Source organism: Danio aesculapii, chromosome 17 (genome assembly GCF_903798145.1).
Source record: "Danio aesculapii chromosome 17, fDanAes4.1, whole genome shotgun sequence".
Classification (NCBI taxonomy): Eukaryota; Metazoa; Chordata; class Actinopteri; order Cypriniformes; family Danionidae; genus Danio; species Danio aesculapii.
This window is the reverse complement of record NC_079451.1, coordinates 53,793,652-53,821,491: the sequence shown is the minus strand read 5'-3', so window position 1 is coordinate 53,821,491 and position 27,840 is coordinate 53,793,652. Positions and strand designations below refer to the sequence as shown.

Below are 27,840 nucleotides of genomic sequence, written 5' to 3'. Positions count from 1 at the left end.
GTGCCCAACTGAGCCTGGTTTCTCTCAAGGTTTTTTTTTCTTCACTTCCGCCTTTAGTGAAGTTTTTTTTTCCCTCTCCGCTGTCTCCACTGGCTTGCATGGTTCAGGATCTGTAGAGCTGCGCATCGTTGGATTTGCTCTTCAGTGTTTGGACTCTCAGTAGTGATTATTAAACCACACTGAACTGAGCTAAACTGAACTGAACTTAAACACTACAAACTGAACTACACTGTTCCTATTTACTGTGACCTTTTATGTGAAGCTGCTTTGACACAATCTACATTGTATAAGCGCTATACTAATAAAGGGGAATTGAATTGAAGAGCACACACCAGCAGTGAAAACTCCTCTGCATTAATAAATGATGTACACAAGAGCTCAACGCTAGCAGTTCCTTCTACTGGGCCGGTCAGACTCGTCCAGCCCAGAGTGACCAGCAGAGGCTTGATCAGAGGTTGATGACATGTCTTAAGTCTCTGCTCATTCACGTCACTACTTCAATGTGAATAATCACCCAGCCCGACTTGTGTGTTTGTGTTATGGTGTGTGAGTGTGTGTGTGTGAGTGTGTGTGTGTGTGTGTGTGTGTGTGTCACCTGTACTCTCTCCTCACTGCTGCTGGGCAGGCCCGTGTCCGTCAGCTCCAGAGCCTCTTTGGCCTTCGCACACTTCTCTCTGTCATCCTTCAGACGGCCGAACTTTCCCTCATAGATGGTGAGCGACTGCAGCGCCTCCTCTGGCCGCAGACTCCCCTGCACACACACACACACACACACACACTGCTGAGTCTGCAGGAACACACACTGCTGCTCGTCTGTCTCCATGTAATATAATAGTGAAGCATGGGAACGAAGCACCAGATAATTCCTTTCAGAGGAACAAAAGGAGAATCGAGATCTCTGTATGTGCTTTAGCAGACACGTACAGCCACGGGTTTGGTCTTCTCCCAGTCGGCCAGCAGGTCGGTGGTGCGGTTCTCCACGGCGCGGTCCTCCTGCACGATCTTCATCTGGAGGTTGGCCACCTGCTGCTGGATGGCTGTGTCTTTGCGCTTCATGATGTCGCTGAAGGCGCCCCACTCGCCCTCGATGTTGTCGATGTAGAGCCAAGATGGAGGAAACTGGAACCGCTGCTTCTCCAGCAGACGCTGACCGTTGCGGAAGAGCTGTGGACGAGAGGTCAGATACGATTCACTCACTGAGCAGATTTAAGGAGCGCGTTCACACTGAAATGAACACTCATTTACTCATCCTTTGAGTTTCTTCTGTTGAACACAGAGGAAGATATTTTGAAGAATGTTGGAAACCAGTAACCACTGACTTCCACAGTATTAGTTTTTCCTACAATAGAAGTCAATGTTACCGGCCTACAACATTCTTCAAAATATCTTATGTTCAACAGAGGAAAGAAACTCAAAGTTTATAGCATCTTCAGGTAGAATCAATGAGTATATCCTCCTGTTAGTGTGTGTCTTTAGGTGTGTGTTGTTCAGCTCATACTCACGTCCACTTGCTTCTCGAACTGCTTGATCTTGCGTTTGAGCGTCTGCACGTACGTGATGAAGGTGACTGCGTCAGACGTGCTGGCCGTGTCCACCGAGTGCTGCTCCAGCTCTTGCCGAGACTGCAGAACAACACACAACAGCTCAGAAACACTCGATTATATCTATTATATAGAGCGTATCGCTATAATGATCACATAATGAGCAGCTTCAGATGAGCATCAGCACATTACAGTCACCGTTAGAAAAGCTCAGCAGTCGTGTACAGTAAATAAAGAGTTAAACATTCACAAGCACATCCCATAATGCCCTCAGCCGGAGCTCAGGCTCACCTTGGAGATCTGTGAGTGGAAGTCCTGCATGTTGTTTCCCAGCATCTGCCCAAAGCGGCTCAGCACCTCCTTATGCCACGAGTCGTACTTCAGGTTGACTTTAGACTGGACCTAAAACATGCAGCATAGAGAGAGTGTAGAGGTTATTCCCATATCAGATCACATCTACACACTGCAATAATGCTTTTCTTACTTCGGTTGTCTTGTTTCTAGTCCAAATATCTAAAATATCCTCTCACCTTGCCGTAGTCGATGATGACGGGCCCGAACTCTTTCCGGGTCTCTGCGTTGTCGAAGGTGCCGCGGGCCTTGCGGATCTGCACCAGCAGCGCCTGCCACTTGTTCAGGTCTTCCTCCAGCCGGTTGTAGATGTTCTCCGGCTGCATGTCCCACAGACACTGGTACTGCAGCCACACCTGGAGGAGCAGCGCAGAACATAAACACTATATTACCACCATGTCAGGGATTCTGCCGTATATCGACATATGACAAGAAATAACGGCACAATATCAACACCGATATTAACATCTCCTGATGTAAGTGACTCTGTGTTAGATCAGCAGAAATATCGATATTAGCATGATACTTTATCCCTGATGCTAATGCGTCATCATCAGTGATTCTGCAATATACTGACTAAACTCTGGAAACACCTCCACAATATTTACTTGTCAGCAGAGTATTGATAATGTCTCATGAGCAGAAATATGATAAAACTAACACACTACACAGCGTCTGCATGAGTGTGTAGAGCTGACCTTGACGTACTGCTCCACCTCAGACACGTTCTCCTTGACTGCATTATAGGCCTCCTCCAGAGCAGACGGGCCGTCAGGCATCCGGGTCAGAGCATTCCTGTAGAACTTCTCCTCCTCTGACAGCTCATAGTGGACGCCCACCTGTAAAACAAGCAGGAGTTCAGTGCACTACACTGCAGGCTAACACTACATATTTTACTGCTGTGTTTGTTCTGTAGGAAGAGTAAGAGATTTAAACACATTTACTCTCACTCTACAACCTGTGGGAGTATTTACAGTCACAGTCTAAACCATAATGTAGTCTAAAAGCAATCATGATGAACGGTTGATCATTTGAAAGCTCTAGCTTCCATATCTGGTGACTGATTTTTGACAGATGTTACTGAGCAACAGATATTTATTCATTTGTGACAAGGATACTAAGACATTACTTCGCTACAGCAATCCACATATAAACGTTCTTTAGACGTTTTTTAAAGGTTAAATTTACATCAAATACCATCAAACTGCCAATACTACTAGAGAATTTGATGCCTACTTTACAAATATTGTCAAAAGTATGATTAAATACAGATCATATTCCTCAAAACATACAGAAATAGGAGGCGCCCTAATATGGTCATCAATGTAAACTGGAGGTCACCTGGTGGTCATGTCTGGTACTGCAACCAAACGGTACTGAAAGCAGTTTTTGGAGATATCAACTTCAAATTTCACTTTAAATTTCTGACTTCAGCTACAATCTGACATCAGTCTTCTTTAAAATGAGAGTTTAGTTTATCACTGTATCGGCTACTCTGGCAAGATCATGGTAAAATCTTGCAATAACAGCAATAAATAATACTTATAAATATAATAATCTAGACTTTTGATCAATTCTACCATTCTTGAAGAACTCACATTTAATAAAAACTTCTTCTCAAGTTTCTCCAGGTAAAACAGTTGTCTGGTAACATTGAACATTATAAAAAATAAATGTTTTCCTCTTTAAATGAGACAGCTTAAATCACTGAAGCATTGAAGATATTAATAATTAAAGCGGAGCAGGTCATTTCCACCAAACAACCAATTAAACTGCTAATAAGGGGTTTAAATAGAGAATTAATGAAGAAGCTGCAGACGCCAGCACACACCTGATATCTCTGACTCTGGATTCTGGGTAAAGACAGGATGTTCATCTTCCAGGCAAACATCTCCTGGTAGAGCCGGTAGCGGCAGTCTTCAATGGGCGGGTTCAGGTAGATCACCTGATTGGTGATGCGCAGCTCGTGGATGATGTTCTGTGGGTAAAGCATCAGTTCAGTGTGGAGATCATCATTAACACAAGAGAGAGCTCAGAGGCCTATCTGGTGGCTCTTGCCTTAATCCGGGGCTCTCCTCCAGGTTTGTGGCTGACTTGAGGAGCCTCGGTGTCCATGTCCACGTCAGCCTTGTCCTCCATCTGGCCCCTGAGAACTTGCGTCCAGGCCTTGAGTCCCGCCTGCAGACGCACGCCTAGGATGCGCTCGATCTACAGACCAAACGCAGGATTTGATTCTTTTATTTATTGCCACATCAGTGCTTTATGGCAGTGTTGGACATAAATCAATATATCGTGATAATGAACATTTATACTGTGCACAGCTCAAAATAATGTCAATCATTTAACACTGATGCTGTAAACAAGTGCTTTTAAAGATAATCAGACTACATTTGCAGTGGTGTTCATAAGAGTCAAACGCTTGGGGCTTTAATTGCTTGAGAAGCTTAATAGTTAAACATGAACATATCCACATGTTAATCTGGACTACTGCAGGCTGAGAGATTGACTGAACACTCTAGAAATGACTTGACATCTATCCTGGAGGGGGATTTCTAGTGAGCAGATGGTGGGTACCTCGATGTCCAGCTTGTTGACCCAGATGGGTAGGTTGGAGTAGGAGTGCAGGTTGAGGTCATCCACGGCCTTCTGGATGCGGTTCAGGATCTCAGTGAACATCTTGTGCTCATACATGCAGGTCTCCAGAGAGCGAACCTCCAGATCAATCTTCTCCTCGATCAGGAGCAGATCATCCACCTGACAGTGAAGATCAGCACATTCACACCGGTGTTCATCTGACATTATAACATCATTAAACACACACGACGAGATTATTCAGAAGCCCGACAGGTGATCAGCAACAACACGAACACATCTGCAAACACCTCAGATCAGAGGAGGAATTATTACACTCAGCTGAGAGGAGTCCTCATGCTGATCATTACAGAGTAATCATAAAAAATGCACCAGATAATCAACGATTACGTTCCTCAATAACAGAAGAGAGTCTGACCTTCTCCTGGAAGTTGAAGACGGTTTCGGCGAGGCGCTGCACGTACGGGTCCAGCTTGTAGGACTCCCAGACCAGCGAGATGCCCTCTGTGATGAGCGCCTGCACCTCCTTCTTCAGTCCGGCCACCAGCAGTGAGATGGACACGCGCTCCTCCACCTTCTCACAGGTGCGCTCGTAGGTGCGTACGCTCTCGATCAGCGAGATGGCGAACGGGTACAGCTGGTTGGCCTGATGCGCCTTGTTGACGATGGCGAGGGGCACGCGGAAGCTCAGCCACTTCAGGTTCCGCACCTCCTTGGAGAGCGTGATGATCTCGGGCAGGAAGTTGACCTTGAGCTTCAGCACGGTGCCGGTGCGTCCGCGCGCCCGCGTGTTCTCGATGGTGAAGATGCGCCCGGAGACGCCCAGGTTACGCTGCTGCACCTTTCGGGCCCAGTCATCGAAGATCTCCTGCGTGTTGAGCTTGGCCCGGAAGCTGTCCCCGTCCTGCTTGAGCTTCAGGCCCTCCACGTGGTTCTCCCAGCCCTTGCCCAGCACGTCCTCCACCCGCTTCATGTAGGCCGTCAGCTGCCGGTCAATCTGCTTGGCCCAGATAATGGATCCGGACACCGGCGGCAGGTCCCGCACGTGGCTCATCTTGCAGGACTGGCTCTGAGGATACTGCACCTTGAACTTGTCGTGCAGGGACTCGATGTCGTCTTTGACCCGCTGGATCAGCTGCGTCTGGTACTCCCGGATTGCTCCGCGGATGTGCGGCCGCACGAACAGGGCGTTGAAGCGGGAGAAGATGCGGAACATCTCGTTGGCGTTTTTGGCGGTACCCAGCTGGTCGCGCAGGCGAGCGGTGATGCGCGTCTCCACGCGGTCGATGCGCTCGTCGTATCGCTTCATGGCTGCCTCCCACGCCTCCATGCCCTCCTTGGACACATCCAGCCCATCCACCTCCTTCACGTTCTCATAGGCCAGGTTCACCTCCTCGATGGCGTTGGCGTCCGCAGCGTCGAACAGCACCTCTGCCACCTTCAGATCGGCCGGCTCCGCGCTCTCGCCCTGAGCGTGCTGCGGTACAGCGGACACCTGCACAGGTGAGCAAACGGGAAGAGAAGAGCTTTCACAGCATGACCAAACTGCAGCCGACAGAAGCACAGACTAAGGGATTGCAGTGTTAAGTATAGCGAGCAGGAGTGCGTCTCATTTAAAAAGAGGATATCGAATCAGTTTAGGATTTCAATCACTAGTGTCTGAAATACTCGACGATAGTATTTCCAATACTAGTATCGCTATTGAAACAACCCTAATCATAACCGTTTATTCATCATGCACTGTACAAAACACAAATAATAACACTGATGAGAACTCCAGGAAGATCTTTCAATTGGATCAAAGATAAATGTTTTACCTTTTTACATCTTCCCTTCAATATTTCCTGTATAAAAACAATTATTTAAAACATACAGTTTATTAAAATACCCTTACACAACTTATAATAAGTTCCTCTTCTCCTTCAATAAAAGAGTGTCGCAGTTCTAAAGTTAATTTTCAGACGGTATGTCTGCGAGTGATTTTATATTAAAGATCTGCTGCTGGTTTCAGAGGTCAGGTGAAAAAGTCTTTAAACACACATCAGTGCTCTTCACAGGTCTGAAATATCCCTGTGGTGCTATCCGGATTGAAACACACCTTTTACCCACATCACGTAAATGGTTAACTACATGCGACAAACAAGAGAAATCATGTGATTTTAACTATATTTTAATTTATTATGACACTGTTATTAGAGGTGTGAATCTACACAGGTCTCGCGGTTCGATTATGATTATCATGCCATCGATTCAGTTCAATTCGATATCTCGGTGCATTGACGATGCTTTCCATACACAGTTATCAGCAATTCTTGTATTAAAATGTATAAATATATAAATATACTATTTGTAATATAATTGTGTCCTTTAATACAAACAGTCAGATATATGAACTGTACCTTTAAACAGCACAAGCATTTACAGTAATTAATATAAACAAATATAAATATCCCGCTCTCTTTCTGATCCTTGTCTACCAAGTTCTCTTACACCCCTTTGATTGGTCACACGCTCAACAGAAAGGGCTGCGATTGGCTCTTGCGCGCTGCCTCTTCACAGATGAGTGACACTAATAAACGGCAGCGGCGATCACAGCTGATCCATGATAGACACGGTGGAGAAAACTCTGCAGACAAGCGCTCATGTCTGTATCCAGAAGTATCGCTGTAACACCCCATTCACTCGGGTCTTGAGCGTCAACCGCTTGACCTGAGGGCAGTGTTGAATTGGGGCTGGACGCGATCGTCATAGCAGGCGTCAGCCACAAATGAAATTATGTCAGCAATAGGCCCACTGCCTGAGCTGGTGTATTTGCCTACAGCGTCTGATTGGGCTGACGCTTCCATCGGATGCTTGAAAAGTTGAGCAAGTCCCAAACTTCTGCAGCGAGCACGCCTATGAAGTGATGCTGACGGATCCACAATGCAGTTCGGGCAATGCCTGACGTCACCCATTCAAAGTGAATGGGAAGTATTGAAGCTGACACCCCGTGTGAATGAGGTGTAACAGCCGAGAGTAGAGGAAATGTCAGTGCAGCAGGTCAAATGGGCCACAGTCAGAGAGAAATGGCATTTCACAATAACAGTGAAATGGGGGCTTCTGCTGTAAGACTGTCCAGAAAACACACACACTGTGAAATTGTGCACAGTTTCTGCGTTTAGTTGGAGCCTTGTACATACTCACGCTCGCCTCCCTCGCCATAGTAAGTTACGGCGACACAGCGCATATGAGATAAATGATGTCAGTACATAATAACCGGTTAGGATTATTACTGAACCGATATTGATTTGTCCATGTCTGTATCGTGGTGCACCGAAGAAACAATTAATTTTGACACCCCTAAAATGATGACGATAACAGTATTACTCATGTGTCACCACCAAATACACTTGGGCAGCCGTTAATATACTGGGGCGGCCCACTCAAGTAAAGTCTATGTGTGGGAAGCACTGCACACTAGCCTTTAACACTAAATAAAGCACAATCATCTGAGCTGATCATTACTACAGTAGTTTATGCTGTTCTGTGTAAACAGAAACGCTGTGTGTCAGATGGGTTAGCACAAAACCTTCTTTTAACATGTAAAAATAGCTTGATGATCATGTGTGGCGTTCACCTGAGGCTATGTGAGATGTGAAAGCGGTGTGTGTGTGTGTGTGTGTGTATAACAGCAGCTCTGTCTTACAGATGAGCACACTGATGAGCTTGACCAGAATCAACACTGATCTCAATAATCCTGCTCCTGTAGTCTTTACAGAACAGAACGTTCCATTATGGTCTTATCACTGCGATTCTGCTGAGAAACAAGCCACAGTATGAACGTAGAAATGATTGGCTCGCAACAAAACAACAGCTACATCTCTCCTAAAGACTCCACTCAGGGGTCAGTTCACACTATTGAAATTCTGTCATCCACGGTGTGAGGCCTGTTAAACACCAGATCTACTGAAGAATGCTGGAAAAAACAGACACTGGCTTCCAGGGTATTATCTGTTGCTACTATAGATGACTATGGACTATTTTCAGCATGGTTCAGAACGTCCAACAGTACAAACTCAGGATTACACTGAAATAATGCTTATCTTACAGTAGTTTCAGTCGTGTTGAGTTCAAATATTAAAAACAATCTTAAAATCAAGAAGCATTTTCAAGAGAAGCGAGAAATATTTGGTTTTCAGCAGCAACAATTTAAAAATAACGTTTTACTTAAAATAAGCAAAGTAATTAACTCAATCTTGCCTTCTGCTTGAAACATGATTATTCTGCTTCCTCTAAACTATATTCTTTAATTGGCTATCTAGAAAATACTTCTTGATTTCTTTGATATTTGGTCTAAAAACAAGACATAACTCCAAGTAAGAAAAGAGCCATGAGTGAGTAAATGTTGAGTAATTGTAGTGGTGTGTGAAGCGTCCCTCTTTAGGATGCATTTGTGTGTGTGAAGCTTGCCTCTTGAAGGTGTGTGTGTGTACCTGTGGTCTGAGTACGCGCACGATGACGGCCCGCAGCTGCTCGTGCTGCCGTCTGAAGCGCCGCATGTGGTCCAGACGGGCCTGCAGCTTGCGGTGAGCTGGACTGAGACGCCACACCATCTTCAGGTTCTCCTCCCGCTTCCTCTTCACGATGTCCCTCAGCAGAACCTGCAGCTTCTCGTACTCGTCCTCCCACGTCTGGAAGACCTCGAAGCAGGCCACCATCACCTGCGCAGCACACACAGAGAGTTAACTGACATCTCTGGCTTCATCATGGCACAAAAAGCTTGTGTTAATGTCACTTTCTCTGATTAAAACACTCATGGTGTTACATTGATGGATGGTGGAATAGTGAAATCCTGCAGGGTGTGCAGCAGCAGCAGTGTGTGTTATCACCTTCTCGAACTCCTCGTAGGCCACATGCATGAGCTTGCGCGTGCCCAGCACTTTCAGCAGCTGAGAGCTCAGGTCTCTGGAGATGGCCTCCACCAGACGCAGCGCCCGCTGGATGGGGTATTTGGTGTTGCGGATTTTGCGCAGGTGAGTGAAGATGGCCACCAGAGCCTGCCGGATCTTGTCCAGCTCAGTGGCCGACAGCAGATCATTGAGCGGGAAATCCTTCATCAGAGGATTATAGTCGTTCACCGTCTCCACAGCCTGCTTCAGCCCTGCGCGAACACAACTATCATTAGATTTACATTACACTAGACTGGAGTATCACATAAATAATCAGTGAATAAAGCAGCGTTTCCAGTCAATGAGAGACAGGAGAGCATTAACTCCTCAGCTCCTGCTAAACATGCTGAGATATTGCTCAGAGAAGAGTAGTTTGGTGCGCTGGGAGAAGCCACTGGTGTTTTAAGTGTATATAAACTGGAGTTTATGAGCATTTTACGGTTTATCCTACTCAGTTCCCTGCATAACTTCCTTTTATTGGTGTTTTTTTTAAATGTATGTGCATCTTGGTGTTTCCATTAAGCATTTTAATGATATTTCTAAACACACATGAGAATAAGTGGACAGAAACACAGCTAATGACACATTAGAGATCACAGCCTGAAAACTTAACTCTGTCATTAATAATATTACTCTGTCGTCAGTCACCGTTTTTGTTTTTTTCCTAACCCTAACCTATTATTAAGAAACCACAACTGGACCCCAGCAACTGAGCTAATTATAGGCCTATTTCAAACCTTCCATTTATATCTAAAATACTAGAAAAAGTTGTTTCTGCTCAATTATGCTCCTTTCTGCAGACCAACAATGTTTTTGAAGTGTTTCAGTCAGGTTCAGAGCTCATCACAGTACAGAAACTGCATTAGTGAAAATAACAACGATTTACTCTTAGCTGCTGACCAAGGGTGCATCTCGCTATTAGTTCTACTCGATCTTAGTGCGGCATTTGACACCATTGACCATGGTATCCTTATTAATCGCTTAAAGTCTACAGGTGTCCAGGGACATGCCCTACAATGGTTTAAGTCATACTTATCTGACCGTTACCAGTTTGTGAATATTAATGGACAGCCTTCACAAGTCAGCCCAGTAAAATACGGGGTGCCTCAAGGATCAGTTTTAGGCCCTTTGCTGTTTACAATATACATGCTACCCCTGGGAGACATTATTAGAAGACATGGGATCAGCTTTCACTGCTATGCAGATGATACTCAATTATATATTTCAACTAAACCTGACGAGACGTCTAAACTGTCCAAGCTAACTGAGTGTATTAAAGATGTTAAAGACTGGATGACCAACAATTATCTTCTCTTAAACTCAGACAAACAGAATTATTACTTATTGGGCCAAAATCCTGTACACAGCAGATCTCACAACTCGACCTACAATTAGAGGGATACAAAGTTAGCGTTAGCTCTACTATAAAAGATCTGGGTGTCATATTAGACAGCAATTTAACTTTTAAAAATCATATTTCCCATGTCACAAAAACTGCTTTCTTTCATCTGAGAAATATCGCTAAGTTACGAAGTATGCTATCCATCTCAGATGCAGAGAAGCTAGTCCATGCTTTTATGACTTCTAGGCTGGACTACTGTAATGCTCTGTTTGCTGGCTGCCCAGCATCCTCTATTAACAAACTTCAATTAGTACAAAATGCAGCTGCCAGAGTTCTAACCAGGTCTAGAAAATTTGATCACATCACCCCAATGTTATCCTCCTTACACTGGCTGCCTGTTAAGTTTCGTATTGAATTTAAAATATTGCTTCTTACATATAAAGCCTTAAATAATCTAGCTCCTGTTTATCTAACCAATCTTCTGTCTCGCTACAATCCAACTCGCTCTTTAAGATCTCAAAACTCAGGGCTTCTGGTAGTACCCAGAATAGCTAAGTCGAGTAAAGGAGGTCGAGCCTTCTCATTTATAGCTCCTAAACTCTGGAATAGCCTTCCTGATAACGTCCGAGGCTCAGACACACTCTCCCAATTCAAAACTAGATTAAAGACCTATCTGTTCAGTAAAGCATACACTTAGTGCACCACTTAGGGGCTTCCACACAGGTTATGCATCTTGCTGATATACACTGTGAACATCAGCTACGCTTATTATTTTCTTTATTCTCCATTTCCACCTGGGGATACTCTTCCCGAGGCCCTCAGACTATGCAGAGTCACTGATTCGATCCAAGACCAACGACGAGATGATCCCAAGGTTTTTTATATCCTGGACCTGGCCACCCTGAGCAGCTACTGTGATGGTCATGGAGGAGTGGAGAACATGAGACTGATTCCTGTGACGCTCCAGAGACAGACGAGTCTTCGCTGAGGCCAGCTTCCAGCCTCCGCCACTGAGACTGCAGCTCTGCACAAGACGTTTGGCCAGCGGAGAAATTAAAATGATCGTGCCCAATTGAGCCTGGTTTCTCTCAAGGTTTTTTTTCTTCACTTCCGCCTTTAGTGAAGTTTTTTTTCCCTCTCCGCTGTCGCCACTGGCTTGCATGGTTCAGGATCTGTAGAGCTGCACATCGTTGGATTTGCTCTTCAGTGTTTGGACTCTCAGTAGTGATTATTAAACCACACTGAACTGAGCTAAACTGAACTGAACTTAAACACTACAAACTGAACTACACTGTTCCTATTTACTGTGACCTTTTATGTGAAGCTGCTTTGACACAATCTACATTGTATAAGCGCTATACAAATAAAGGGGAATTGAATTGAATTGAATCAATAAATAATTCTCATGGTGTTTTTGGTGTTTTCTCAGGACTGTCTGCGGAGGATGAGGAGCTCTCGCACAGGCTAAAATATCTTCATTTGTGTCAAAAGATGAACGAAGAGCCCAGGAGATGACATGAAAGACGAGTAATAATATCTGTAGAAATTAGTCTCCATTTCTGTGTGAACTATCCCTCTCCTTCAGACATGAGCGTGTGTGTGTGTGTGTGTGTGTGTGTACCTGTGTCGGTGTCGAAGCTGACGGTGGCGTGGAAGCGTTTGCCGTGCTTCAGGATGTCCAGCGTCAGCAGCACCTCCGGGCTCTCCCTCTTCTCCTGGATGCGGTTCAGGGCTCGCTCCAGATTCAGCCAGAAGCTGATCTCCTGCAGGGCCGTGCCGGAGGCCGGATCTCGGTCCAGTTTGGTCACCTGTAGACACACAGACAGAGGATTCGATGGAGAGCTTGGAGAACACTGCACATCAGCTGATCAGCACACACACTGCAGGCTTTATCACATGTGTTTGTGTTTAACACCATGCCAGCTTTCTATAGGGAGAAGTATACTGCAGATATAGATTCTACTAAAGGCACAGTTCACCCAAAAATACCTTCTGTTAAACACAAAGCAGCAAATTCTGAAGAACATCTGAAAACCTGGGACCACTGACATCCACAGCAAGAAACAGAAATACTATGGAAGTGGATGGTTACAGGTTTTCAGCTGTTCCAGATATCTTCTTTAGTGTTCAACAGAAGAAGCTCACAGATGTCTGAAATAAGTAAAGTGTGAGTAAATGATGACGATTGTATTTGGGGTGAACTGTGGCTGACGTTGTACAACTTATTCTAAAAATCCCTATTGTGCAGCTCTTTTCTGGGTAAAACACACACACATATATATATATATAGTGGTGAAGTGTTTAGTGTGTGTTTGCTGTAACAATAATAACAGTACAGAAGTGTGCTTCAAGTTTCCATGAGCACCTTCTGTATCTCCCGGATCCAGCGGTTGACTCCGGACTGCAGCTGGTTCAGGAATGTGGGATCCTCCACTTTATCCCCGAAGTCGGTGACCTTGGGCTTCTCTCCGCGCTCGTAGCACTGCTTGGCCACATTGCTGATGATGGGGTGGATGAGCAGGCTGATCTCGGGGATCTCGATGTTCTGCTGGAGGTGCAGTAACCCCATCTCCAGCTCCGCAATCTTCTTCTCCACCGACGGGGCCATTTTATCCCCATCCCTGGCAGACACACAGGGTTATAGGAGGGATATGAAGGAGCACATCACAGAATCTGCAGACACTTATTTGCACATGTTTTTGTAAAATAAGCCTTGTGTGCTGTTGGGGCCTTTCCATCCGCTCTGGGCTGATCTTGAGTCTTAATTTAGCCTCAACTTTCTCTGGGTTTCAGCAAACGGGATGATTTATGCTGACAATTCTGATATTGACATATTTTGGGAAAATGCATCAATACATTGTGTTCAGATTGACTCCCCTTTGGTTCTGTTGGTGCTGTTTTTCCACCATTAACTTCCATTATAATCACATTTATTGATTATAAAGTCATGACAGCAGATAATCATGCATTCTTGATTGTTGCTGGTAAAGAATGCATGATTATTCACTGTCATGACTTTATAATCAATAAATGTGATTATAATGGAAGTTAATGGAGGAAAAACAGCACCAACAGAACCAAAGGAGAGTTAAGTTAAACAATGCATAAGGGTTACACTTAAGGATTACACTGAAAATGCAATGGGATCCACTTGTTTGGTAAAAGCAAATCCATCATATATTATATCTACTGAAAGACAGAAAATATAAATTTACAAACTATATTGTGCATAAATCACACACAAACTTTAGCATATTAGTCAGTAATATTACAAAGTTTTGAATATTATTTATTTTATTAAATAGACTCAGTGATGGGCTAAATAATCTGCAGTCACAGACTCAGTGTGGGTGTAGTGATATCCCGGGTCAGACATAATCTGCAGGCATTATTTCTCATTTCTGCACAGATCATTTTGTGAATTGTGATATAACTTTAGGGGTGACGCGGTGGCGCAGTGGGCAGTGCTGTCATCTCACAGCAAGAAGGTCGCTGGTTCAAATCTCGGCTGGGTCAGTTGGTGTTTCTGTGTGGAGTTTGCATGTTCTCCGCCGTGTTGGCGTGGGTTTCCTCCGGGTGCTCCGGTTTCCCCGGTAAGTCCAAAGACATATGGTATAGGTAAATTGGGTAGGCTAAATTGTCTGTAGTGTGTGTGTGAATGAGTGTGTATGGATGTTTCCCAGTGATGGGTTGCAGCTGGAAGGGCATAAAAAACATATGCTGGGATAGTTAGCGGTTCATTCCGCTGTGTCGACCCCTGATTAATAAAGGGACTAAGCCGAAAAGAAAATGAATGAATGATAAAACTTTACACATTTGATGTAACACACACCTGCAGCTGGGCCTGAGCTCACCTGTCTGCTTTGCCGGACTCTCGGATGTAGGATTTGAAGTACGGAGCGACAGCATTGCTGATGAAGGAGTGCAGCGTCTCGTACGGAGAGTCTTCACTGAGAGTCAGCACACGCACCTGTGTGGAGATGGGCTTATCTGCGTCGATCACACCTGTGCGCTTGATCAGGGCCAGGCTGGAGGAGTACGAGCACACACACACACACACTCCTGTTAACCTCAGAATCAGCAGACTGTAATTAGACTCAAAGTGCTTCCATCAAAAACACAACATCAATCAGTCAATGTTCAGCTGTGAATGCACCAGCAGTCATGCTGTTTTAGTCAACCTTAGAGAGCTCTTTTGTACAACACTGCTCTGTCTTATGTGAAGTACTTGTACAGTCTGTCTTGGGTTTTCTGTGTAAGGATGTATAGTATGTGTATAGTTAGGTTAAGGCTTATGTATGGTTTTAAAACAGCTCTTATGTCCAGTGTTGTTTATATTTATAAATATGTTCATTTATGCCGCACCATCATCCTGTGAGACACCACACTTCAGCTGACTGTGTGTCCACACATGTAGCTCAGCCCATAATAAAGCTCAGCTTATCTTGTCTGTTCCACACATTTGTAAATATACATGTATTCCTGACTCCACTGTAGTGTTGTTGTGGTGCTGTTGGAAGGACTCAGACTAATGCTCTAAACCTCTTTATTTTTCTTTTGCTGCATTCTTTAACATCCTCCTTATAAATGTTTTGACCTTCGATTAATGACGGTCTGTAGCATCCTCTTACCTGTTGGACTTGAGGCCGTAATGGATGTCGATGCTGACGCTGTAGGAAATACACTCACGCTCCTCCTCTCCTTCATCACCCACATCCTCTGCTCAAACGCACACAGACAGAAACACACACACACACACACACACACACACTTCAGTGAAAAATCAGCTGTAAATGAACACCAAGACATCATTTAATGAAAACGTGGATGACAATAACATGAGCATGTGACAGAAGCAGAATGTGTATCAGCAGACTGCTCGAGAGTGTGTGTGAGAAGAGTGTGTGAAGACCACCTAAGCACTGTCCCCCAGAAAATAGCATTAAATTACGCTGCGTATTGTAAATGCTTTATTCCCTGAGTTAAAAACAATACACACACACACACACACACGCGCTCACACACACGCCTCAATAAAAGATCTTTTTATTCACGTAAACGTCAGATGAAGGGATTATTTTCCTGTAATGTTTACATCAGCTAGAGGAAGAACACTTTGGTCTATTTAGTTTCACTGAACCGGACAAACACTCTGAGAATGAGGGTGAAGGGATGTTCTCCTAGTAAACCATCATCAGTAAAGCTTCCCTCAGTGTGCAACTCCTCTCACTAGTGCTGTTTTAGCAACATTATCTGCGTCATATTCAGAGATAATGCAGTGTGTGTTCAGAAACAGCAGATGATACTGACCGAGGAACAGTTTGGGTTTATATTCGCTCATTCTTTAACACTTGGCATGCTCTGTGTATTGTTTACCACATTACTCTGAGTACTCCGTCTGAAATCACAGGTAAACATGACTTCAAGAGCACAAACAGCACTGTTTATTTGACTATTTATGTTATATTTGCAAAGAATTCTTTTCTGAAATTGTATTAAGCAGAAAGTCTGAATATAAAACCAACTTCAGGCCCATTACAGTCTGTGAAGCTTAAAAATAATGGAAAAATATGCAATGTCCCCACAAGTCACAAAAACTAATGTGTGTTTATGTGTGCGTAGCGAATGTAGAGTGTGCGTGTGTGTGTGTGTGTGTGTGTGTGTGTGTGTGTGATCGTGTTAAAGTTGGTTTAATATTCGCAAATTCGGACTTTCTCCTTAACACCACATCAGTTATTCTTTGCTAATTCTAAAAAGGGAAACGCATTATATTATCAGCCAATGGCTAATGAAGGTGCAGCACTGTGCACACTGGATTAAATAGTGCTCATGCTGTTTCAGACACTCTCACATGCTACTCCACACTCAATACTCAGAGTATAGTGCGGTAAACAGTATAAGGAGCCTGACACGGGTTGTTCAGAGAGAAACGAAAGTTAACCCAACATGGCCTCAGTAGCTGATCATGATGTCATTAATCTGCAGTGCAGCAAAACCCGCCCTGATCGATTACTGATCATCTGCTCTCTCCGACTGTTCATATCATTGATCTACCACATTATTTGCCTTCTGAAACACGACTGGAGCACATTAAACCCTGCTATAATTTGACAATATTCGCCTCAGCCGAGCACAATAACCGGACGCGGCTCCGCACTGCGCATGCTCAGCTGAGGCGGTGAACGTTAACCCTTCCTCTGCTGTTAACGGTGATGATGGCGGTGTCGGGTGCGGGATTAACCTTTCAGCGCGCTCCGCTCCACCAGAATGGAGTGAATCTGCGGGTCTGACAGGAACTTCCTCATCTGCTCCAGCGCGCTCTTCTCCTCCAGCGCGCTCTCCAAAGATGCGGGCGGGTCGGCGCCATCTTCCAGCAGCAGCGGCACCAGCTTTCTGATGTGTTTCTGCAGCACCGACACGTCCGCCACCGTTTGCACGGCCGCGGAGACCTCCATCCCTCCGCCGCCGTCCTCTCCCCCGCCGCTGTCAGACATTTCCCGACACTAAAAACCGCAATGAGCCGTTAAACCGAGCCGTAACAGAGAGCGAGCTGTATCACGGACTCTGACACATCACCTAATGGCCAGCGCCCAGTGCGGAGGACAACTTTATTGTTTGCCGGAAGTCTGTGATATGTAGTTCTTCCACCATAGGAGCGCAATCAGCGAATGTGCCGCTTGAACTACAAATCCCAGAAAAGCAGAAACGCGTCACGAGCACGTCCCGCTGCAGCGATCCACAGTCTGATCCACACCCAATGACATGATAATTTGGAGAAAATAAATTAATTAATATTTTATGAGCGTCTGTAAAACATCTCACGTCATCTGATGCTTTTGCAGATTAATTAGTAAAGTATTAACTGACTGAATCACAATAGTAAACGGAGGAATAAAGCAAATTTGGTCTGTTTCTCTGGCCAAATATATATATTAAATATATGGTAAATATATGTTATATCTGTGCTCTTTAATACAATGCAATGATGATGTATTTTTAAGTATGCTAATTTGATGTGTAAATAAATATTTCCATACCATTTTTTTAATTGCTTAAACAAGGAAAATACATACTTACATAATAGAACATAAAACAAAAATTACAGTATCAATCAACCAATGACATTGACAAAAGGCACAGCATGAAACAATGAAAAAAATCACATACAAGAAGAGAGAAAGAACAAAAAACGTTAAAGATTTTTTTTACAAATACAAGTGTTAAGTTAAGGTATATGAAGATCTTAAAAGCAGAGTGTATTTGGGCAGTTTTTAGAGCTTTCTTGTTAGACGATCCAGAAATCAACAAATAATTCTCCATATCCTTAATGAAGACCAGGTTTAGTATTTGTGAATTTGCATTTGTGAATGTAAAATTTACTTAAGAAGATAATTAAATTAATTATAAAAACATTATTTTCTTTTGTGGAGTCTGAGTTAAAATACCCCAAAATAATCATTTTCATTTGTATAGAAAATTCTGGTAGAATCTTCACCTTAACAAAGAATATTATTCCAAAACTCCTGAATGTAATGACATGACCAAAACAAATGTATCCCGTTTCCTCAGCATTCAGTCAGTGTCAACTCTAAACTTATGCATACACTTCTTGACAGGATCAAATCTATAGATCAGGTGAAAAGAAACCTCTTTTACCTTATTTGTGAGAAAGAATTTTTGTTGTAGTGACCAGATTTCCTTAAGATGATCATAAAGGTTCTCCCAAAAGAAGACTGTGGAGTAGAGGTTAGACTCTCAAGAAATAGAGATCTTATTTTGAGAGAAAACACATTTGACCTACAGGAGGTTCACAGGGATTAAGGGAAGTTGTAACTGTAACTGTTCCTCAGAACTATATATAAGCCAGATAGCTCTTCATAATGTTATGTGAATGTGTTTATTAGATTTTAAATATATTTAGAAAATGGTAAAAAATGTATTTGTAAAAAATAGATTTCTGTGAATATATATTTTAGCAAATAGAATTTTTGGCTTTTTTTTTGTTGTGTTTAAAAATATATATATGAAAATATCTTATTTTACCAGATGGAGTGTCGTATTATTTTTATGTGAATTATAATTTAATTTTTAAGTGAATAGTTTGTTTTGAAGCGTGTATTTATTAGCTTTTTTATATTTGTAATGACATCAGGTCACTGTAACTATAGCTCTGATTTCAATGGTGAAGAACTGTAAAGATGCTACAGTAAAAGTCCTTGTTAACAGTAAGTTTCCTTCATATAAACACCGAATAACTAAGAATTTTTCTGTGTTTTCTGCTTTTTGTTGACATTATCATGGTTGTTTTTAGTTTTTCCTCCATCAGTTATACACATTAGAGTTTTATATTACATTTAACACTGTTTAATCCAATATTAAACTCATTCTGTTTCTGATTCTGAAAAACACATTTTTAATTGAAATGAATATGTAGTCTATAATCATATCGCTCAACACTAAAAGGTTTTAGCTCGTCTTTTACTTTTATTAATTAAATCTGAACCACATATTACATTACATCTGTCACGTGACCCACTCCTGCCAATCAGCGTTCCCGCGCGCGCGCTCCTCAGTCAGTCGTGAAGAAGATGCCGTTGAAGTCTAAGAAAGAGCAGGTAAGAGTTCAGCTCAGACACACTTTCACATTAAACACTATCCTAGAATAACTCAGGTAACTGTTACCTGTCTGTCAGTGAGTGTCTGCTGTCGTGTAAATCTGAATGTTCAATGTCTGCAGACTGGGAGAAGCAGCAGGAAAGGGAAAAAACAGCGCGAAGAGAAAGAGAATGAGGTAATTATTATATTCGGATTAAACCATTATTCGGCTTTTGATCGCTTCATGCTAGTTTAAAACTGTATTATGACTCTGAAGACTTTATAGGCCGTCCTTCAGCTAACTTACAATTTACAAGCACAACTTATGCTGGGAATAATGGATATGTTGTTAGCAGAAACCGTGTACAGACTCAATAATTCAACAATAATAAACTAGACTGAAACTCTTCATTATTATCATTATTTGTGTTGAGTATTGATGTTGATTTGTCTTCAAATACTAAGTTAGCCAGTTTGTCTTTATTAAAGGGGCAGTTCACCCAACACCACTCATCATTCACCTGCCATTGTTGTCTGTTTTAAAACATCGTCATTTGTTGAAGAAACTCAGTTTATTCTGTTGAACACAAAAGAAGATATTTTGAAGAATGTTGGAAACCGGTTACCATAGTATTTTTCCTTCTATAGAAGGCAATGGTTACAGGGTTCTAACATTTTTCAAAATATCTTCTTTTGTGTTCAGCAGAATAAAGAATCTCATAAAGGTTTAAAACCGCTTGAGGGAGAGTAAATAGTAAAACAGGTCATTTTTCATATTTTAGGTGAATATTTGCTTTAATGACATTGTAATTTAAAGACTATCTGTTATTGAGCAGTTTCTGTGTTGTGTGTTCGTGGTGGTGAACTGCATTATGGGATGTTGATCTCTGCTCTGTCCACTTCTGATGCTGAATATTCAACTCTACAGTTCAATAAACAGACTTTTATTGGGTTTAAAATAATATCAGACATAATATCTAGAGAAATAAAGCTGTAAAATAGCAGAGAATGTGCTGCAGTTCATCACAAGGCTTCTGTAGTGTAATATACAACACCAACACAGACAAGACAGCACTGCACACTATTACACATGAGCAGAACACACACTAGTCAACCACTTCTCAAGGGTAAACGATGTTGGAAGAAAGATCAAGATCCCATAATGACATTCAGAAGCAGGAGTAAACGGAGAATATAAACATCACTCAAACTAATTTGTGGATATTTTTCACAGTGTACAACACAGGTTGTAAAGGAATATTGTCTGTCTTTTAGTAGATATATATTATATGAGAAACTTAGTTTGCTTATTAAACAAGTGGATCTGATTGCATTTGCATTACAAGCCTTACGTTAGAAATGTGTTGTTATTTATGTCATGTTTTAGGCTTTAGAGACTTTACTCTTCCGCATAAATCCACAGATTATTTCACAAAATTCAGTGCAGAAACAGCACAGAGTGTGTGCAGATGATGTAGCGTACAGAGATCTGTGTGTGTGTGAATGATCCCTCATCAGGAAATCAGCAGGGTAACAGGAGCCTGCGCTGTGCTCTGGTTTCAGGGTGTGAATAAGAGCGCCAGGACTCCTCCGAGCATCAGACCGTCCGACCCGAGCGCGCTGAAGAGGAGCCGGCGGCTGAGCACATCACACTTCCCCATCAGCCGGAGCCGAGAGCTGGAGCCGCTGGCAGGACTCACAGGTATACCAGTGCACTGATGCAGACGTAGAAACATGGAGAGTAAACACACACACACACACACACACACACACACACACACACACACACACACACACACACACACACACACACACACATACAGTAAAAATATATAGTTTTCCTGGCCAGAATATATGTTGTATCAGTATTGTTCAATAAAATATAATTTTAAAATCAAAAATATACAAATAAACTTTCATTTCAAACTAAATATATTTCTAAATATATTTTAGGGTGATGAAACCTTGAAAAAATAATATATATAAATATATACATATACACACACAGACACACACACACACACACAGACAGAGTACTGATTCAGATGCTTCAAGCTTTATATAACTGTACCATTGCATGAAGCACCTTTTGCCTTTAAGACACTCAAGTGGACATCTCTCCTTACTGAAGAGAATAAATTAAAGATGTTTATATAATCCCTTAAACACGTCTCTTATAACCGTTTAGTGTGGACATGTCATGGTCAGAAGCAGCACCACGGAGCCATGAATATGCAGGAGACTCGTGGAGCTTTCAGGAGGGTTCATAAGGTTGGATGAGACACTAGATAGGGGAGATCGCTCCACTCGCATCACAGCAGCTCAAACACTGGATATACAATAGATGCAGAAGTCCATCACCTGCACAAATCTCGCCAGTAGACTGTAAACAGAGGTGGCTTCACATCTGTACATGCTTTATCTGCTGCATCATTTACCTCCTCACGTGCTGTAGCTGCTGATGTAAACCCGGTGCACAGGTGTGTCTTCCTCTGCTTGTAAACTCATACGCACGTGTGATCGGTGCATGAGAATGGCCAGATTCGCCAGTACTGATCGAGACATGAAATCTGATTATTGGCCAATACCAATCTATCAAAGCATCCCTAACATATACAGTGCTCAGCATACATGAGCACACACCCTTTCCAAAATGAATATCTTCATCTGTTTCTCAGTGAATGCAGACATTAGAGTTTGGTGCGTTTAAACAGAACAGTTCTACACGGTTATATTCATTAAAATAAGAGTTTGGTCACTGAACATCTTTAGGAGAATTAAGAGGATGCATTTACATTCAGACCTGTTATTGCAACAACAAAAAGACTACACAATATAAACTAAATTACATGTTCCTCTGGATTTCTTCTGTTCATTCATTCATTCATTTTCTTTTCGGCTTAGTTCCTTTATTAGTCCCTAGTTCATTCGCCACAGCGGAATGAACCGCCAACTTATCCAGCATATATTTTACACAGCGGATGCCCTTCCAGCTGCAACCCATCAGTGGAAAACGTCCATACACACACTTTTTCACACAGGGCCTTTGTTTTCCTGTAAGATGTGCTTCTATCAGTAGTGGGAGAAGAGCTAAATATTGGAGTGTCCTCGTATGTATTTAGGCCTTTTTACACATAAGACCTGAAAGTTGTGTGTTTTTAACAATATTCCACATTCACTTAAACCTGCCTGGAAATATTAAGGAAATGTAAAAAACTGCTAAACATTGTGTAATTTTCTAATAAATGGAATATTGAATAATAGAGCTTGCTGTAATATACTTAGACCTATAAACTACTGTTATTTGCAATATTTCTTTTAGTAAAGAAGTAATGGATTTATAAGTGTGCATTTTATAAATGTTCTTATGCATCAATTATGAGCTCAGACTTTTTCATTGAGACATGTTGAATTTCTAGTGCTTCATTTTCAGCGTTTCCTAATTGCATTTTTAGTCATTTTCTAACATCTTTTATCAATTTTATCCATTGTTTTCTGTGGTGCTGCTTCTAAACGGTTATGAGAGACGTGTTTAAGGGATTATATAAACATCTGTAATTTATTCTCTTAGGTCAGGAGAGATCTCCACTTAAGTGTCACACATAAGGGGGTCACACACCAGATGCGCCGCTCGGTGTTGTGTTGCATCTCGCCACGCAGCGCCGTGAATTTTAGAATTGTAAAGATAGATTTCTATCAGGGTACGCACACCAGCGCCGCAAGTCAGCTCCGTTCAGCTACGACGCAGGACACTGTTCATATTTCTGCAAATTAAAATGTTCCTAATGTTACATGTGCTGTCCTGGATTGAATTATATGAAGGTTAAATATATTTAAAGATGGTCAAAAATCTGTTTGTAGAAAATATTTGTAGAAAATACATTTTTTGGCCATTTTTTGTATTAATATTTTAAAATATTTGTAAATTTGTTGCGGCGTGTGAGAGGATGAGCTGCGGATCTCTGATACCTGTGTGGTTTTGTCCACCCTAAGCAGCAGGTCAGGCCTCAGATTAAGAATTGATGATTCTGGTGTTTTCTCCTAATGAGCCGGATGTCCATGATGCATAATTTAGACCTGGGCGGATGTTCATGATTGTTGATCTGCATCTTAATGACACGCTACCTTCTGTACATCTACAAGACACCCGCTGAGAGAGAGTGTGTGTGTGCATGTGTGTGTGTGTGTGTGCGTGCGTGTGCGTGTGTGTGTGTGTGTGTGTGAGAGTGACACACTGTTTAGTCTGACACTGCTATAATCCCCATAGAGTTAAAATTTTATAAGTATATTTTAAATAATGCAATAAATGGCCAACATATATATATATTTGCTAAAATAAATGTACACACATATATTTTCTATGAATGCATTTTTAAAATTAAGTTTAAATAAATTGTATGTCAATCAAATCAGCGTGTTGATCAGCGTGTTGATCAGCGTGTTGATCAGCGTGTTGATCAGCGTGTTGATCCGCGTGTTGATCCGCGTGTTGATCAGCGTGTTGATCCGCGTGTTGATCAGTGTGTTGATCAGCGTGTTGATCAGATTTATGTGTGTTAAGCATCAGTTAGCTGTTAGCTTTAATTGTGGGGAAAACTGCATCATTTTGAGTTTTTGTCAGCTATTTTCGACTTCCGGGTTTAAAATGATTTTTGGGGCGGGAGCAAAATCGGTGAGGTAGTGCTCATCTGCTAGTGGAGTGATGATGCGTCGGTTTCTCGTTATTATTCATAGCGGAGTTTTCTTATCCTATGAGAAGAGCCTGCTGCTTAATTATTCATGAGAGCACGTGCGTCCCGAAAGCAAGGCAGACCTGCCAAGCTGCGAGACCCAGTGACTGGGTGAGACCCCGCACGGCACGGGTCGTATGTGTTTGTTTCCATGATCCACGGGTTTGTTGCATGTTTTTCCCCATAATTCTGTCAGGGCAGATACTGCAAGCATTGTTGTCGGGAGAGCTGTACGAGAAGTGGAGAATGCCACACCGCCTATCCGTGCTGCTGTGTTCACCTGTTTTAAATCCTCCAGATCACCGGCAGGGCTAATGGTTGAAATAGACAGGGCAAGAGAACTACTGTGCTGCTTTCCACTGTGTCTGCATTCAGACCCGAGGATCCAGGAGGAGAGAAGTGTTCCTCATTTATAGTGTTTATACAAACACAATTATCTTTATGATGATATAACAAATCGTGGTTATGTGTATATTTCGAATAACTAGCAGGACATTAAATTACTTCCTGTTTATTTCTTTTAATGTAGTTTCATTTTAATGTGGTAAACTATATAATCATGGGTCTCCTCATGGTTTGTGTCTCATTTTGTGAGCCAGCTGACAACACTTGTTCTCTTCCCTCTTTTTCCCCTGCTCTGCCGGCCACGCCCACTCCTGCCTCTGCTCTCAGAGCTCCACGCCCATCACAAAGCATTTTTAAAAAATTCTGAGGTAGACTTGAACTAAAAGAGGGGGTTTCATGACCCTTTAAAAAAAAAACAACCAATCAGCGTACTTAAAATTATATTGTATATATTACAAGTAACAAGATAATTTGATATTGATAATTATAATGATATATAATTATTCAATAACACGATAATGTCAGTTCGATGATATTTCCGCTCTATGCGTAACGCTGCGCAGGCATTTTGCAGTCTGTCCTTCTGGATGCCGCACACAGTACACGTTTACAGCCATACAATGTTAGTTGCATTTGGAGGAGTAAGAAATAAATAAGGTAAAAAGGGTCAGAGTCACAGACATTGTTGACAAGAAACGTCACGAGACTTCAGTCTGGAGCTACATAGTTTTTTTAATCCGACACAAAACAGCAATGTGCACTGCAAACTGCGCAGACGACTCGTGTCATCAAACGCAGACAACACCACAAACCTGTTTCATCATTTAAAGCAATGAAAGACCCAAACAAGTGTTGGTAAACCAGCGCAACTACCCAGCAGATTCACGTCATCATTTACAAAAGCCGTGCCTTACGAGAAAAACCCCTCAACGACAGAAGATAAGACACAACACAATCTCAATGAACACTTGATGCTTGCTGTAAACTACAGGCTGCATTATTAAGGGCATTTATTACCACATTGACAGGATCTTTTGTTGTCAGGCTTATGTTTCCTTTTTAATATTAAGATATTTTATTAGAATTCTGTAATATCACTATTGTCCATCATCGACGGTAAAATAACCAGCCTTTATATATTTACAGGACAAAATCACAGAGGAGAAATCAGATGCTCAAGATGTAATCTTTAAAATAATGAGATGAAATGCAGCAAATATATGACAGACGTTTACAACAACAGTGGATCATTAATAAACCCTTATTATCCACAGAGTGAAGCATCATCCACACACACCCGTTTAAGATTGGCACCAACTAAAAACACACATATATATATAAATATATTTCTTTGAAATGTACCTTTTTACAGCGAATTGGTTTTGTGTAATGTGTAACTTAAATATAGTGAATGTTTTATTGGTCAGTTATCTACAGCGTAAACAAGAAGAACAAATAACATCTGAGGTGAAGCGCTTCAAAACAAGCCCGCTATAGTATATGCTTTAGCACCAAAACAATCCATTAAACTGTTTTCACGGTTTCAGTTTAGTTCATTACCGAAGCATGAGCTGGACAGTCTTTACAGGCTATTGGCAGCACTTATAGTGTTCTTAGATTACCTCTGAAGAATAAACTCGGTCTGAAGGATGCGAGCTCAGAAACTCACTGTATGAACAGAGACACTTCCTGCACGACTCGCCGTGATGTGCGATTTATAAAATGAGAATCTGCAAAGGCCCATTCAAGCCAGTCTGTAGACAAATTTGGTTAAAACACCCGCGGATATAACTGAGATCTGCGCATAACAGGGTTTTATGCGACCCATATGAAAAACATTATCCTGATCATTATCGATATCGACCCATATGAAAAACATTATCCTGATCATTATCGATATCGACCCATATGATAAACATTATCCTGATCATTATCGATATCGACCCATATGAAAAACATTATCCTGATCATTATCGATATCGACCCATATGATAAACATTATCCTGATCATTATCGATATCGACCCATATGAAAAACATTATCCTGATCATTATCGATATCGACCCATATGAAAAACATTATCCTGATCATTATCGATATCGACCCATATGAAAAACATTATCCTGATCGATATCGATATCGACCCATATGATAAACATTATCCTGATCATTATCGATATCGACCCATATGAAAAACATTATCCTGATCATTATCGATATCGACCCCATATGAAAAACATTATCCTGATCGATATCGATATCGACCCATATGATAAACATTATCCTGATCATTATCGATATCGACCCATATGAAAAACATTATCCTGATCATTATCGATATCGACCCATATGAAAAACATTATCCTGATCGTTATCGATATCGACCCATATGATAAACATTATCCTGATCGTTATCGATATCGACCCATATGATAAACATTATCCTGATCATTATCGATATCGACCCATATGATAAACATTATCCTGATCGTTATCGATATCGACCCATATGAAAACATTATCCTGATCGTTATCGATATCGACCCATATGAAAAACATTATCCTGATCATTATCGATATCGACCCATATGATAAACATTATCCTGATCGTTATCGATATCGACCCATATGAAAAACATTATCCTGATCATTATCGATATCGACCCATATGATAAACATTATCCTGATCGTTATCGATATCGACCCATATGAAAAACATTATCCTGATCATTATCGATATCGACCCATATGAAAAACATCATCCTGATCATCATCGATATCGACCCATATGACAAACATTATCCTGATCATCATCGATATCGACCCATATGATAAACATTATCCTGATCATTATCGATATCGACCCATATGAAAAACATCATCCTGATCATCATCGATATCGACCCATATGACAAACATTATCCTGATCATCATCGATATCGACCCATATGATAAACATTATCCTGATCATTATCGATATCGACCCATATGAAAAACATTATCCTGATCATCATCGATATCGACCCATATGAAAAACATTATCCTGATCATTATCGATATCGACCCATATGATAAACATTATCCTGATCATTATCGATATCGACCCATATGATAAACATTATCCTGATCGTTATCGATATCGACCCATATGATAAACATTATCCTGATCATTATCGATATCGACCCATATGAAAAACATTATCCTGATCGTTATCGATATCGACCCATATGAAAAACATTATCCTGATCATTATCGATATCGACCCATATGATAAACATTATCCTGATCGTTATCGATATCGACCCATATGAAAAACATTATCCTGATCATTATCGATATCGACCCATATGATAAACATTATCCTGATCGTTATCGATATCGACCCATATGAAAAACATTATCCTGATCATCATCG

General features: G+C 41.7%; 1 protein-coding gene across 1 annotated transcript in view; it reads right to left on the bottom strand.

The window, feature by feature from the left end:
• The window catches only part of dync1h1 (dynein, cytoplasmic 1, heavy chain 1), a 42,902-nt gene extending 25,551 nt beyond the window's left edge, over window positions 1-17,351 (bottom strand). The window contains 17 exon segments of the mRNA XM_056476424.1: window positions 596-751; window positions 925-1,164; window positions 1,503-1,622; window positions 1,833-1,943; window positions 2,072-2,248; window positions 2,591-2,731; window positions 3,724-3,870; window positions 3,951-4,100; window positions 4,467-4,646; window positions 4,903-5,979; window positions 8,957-9,184; window positions 9,353-9,624; window positions 12,376-12,562; window positions 13,120-13,375; window positions 14,609-14,782; window positions 15,386-15,473; window positions 16,996-17,351. Of these exon segments, the coding sequence (XP_056332399.1) occupies window positions 596-751; window positions 925-1,164; window positions 1,503-1,622; window positions 1,833-1,943; window positions 2,072-2,248; window positions 2,591-2,731; window positions 3,724-3,870; window positions 3,951-4,100; window positions 4,467-4,646; window positions 4,903-5,979; window positions 8,957-9,184; window positions 9,353-9,624; window positions 12,376-12,562; window positions 13,120-13,375; window positions 14,609-14,782; window positions 15,386-15,473; window positions 16,996-17,248 (3,957 nt within the window). The 5' untranslated portion in view covers window positions 17,249-17,351.
• Window positions 17,352-27,840: the final 10,489 nt, after the last annotated feature.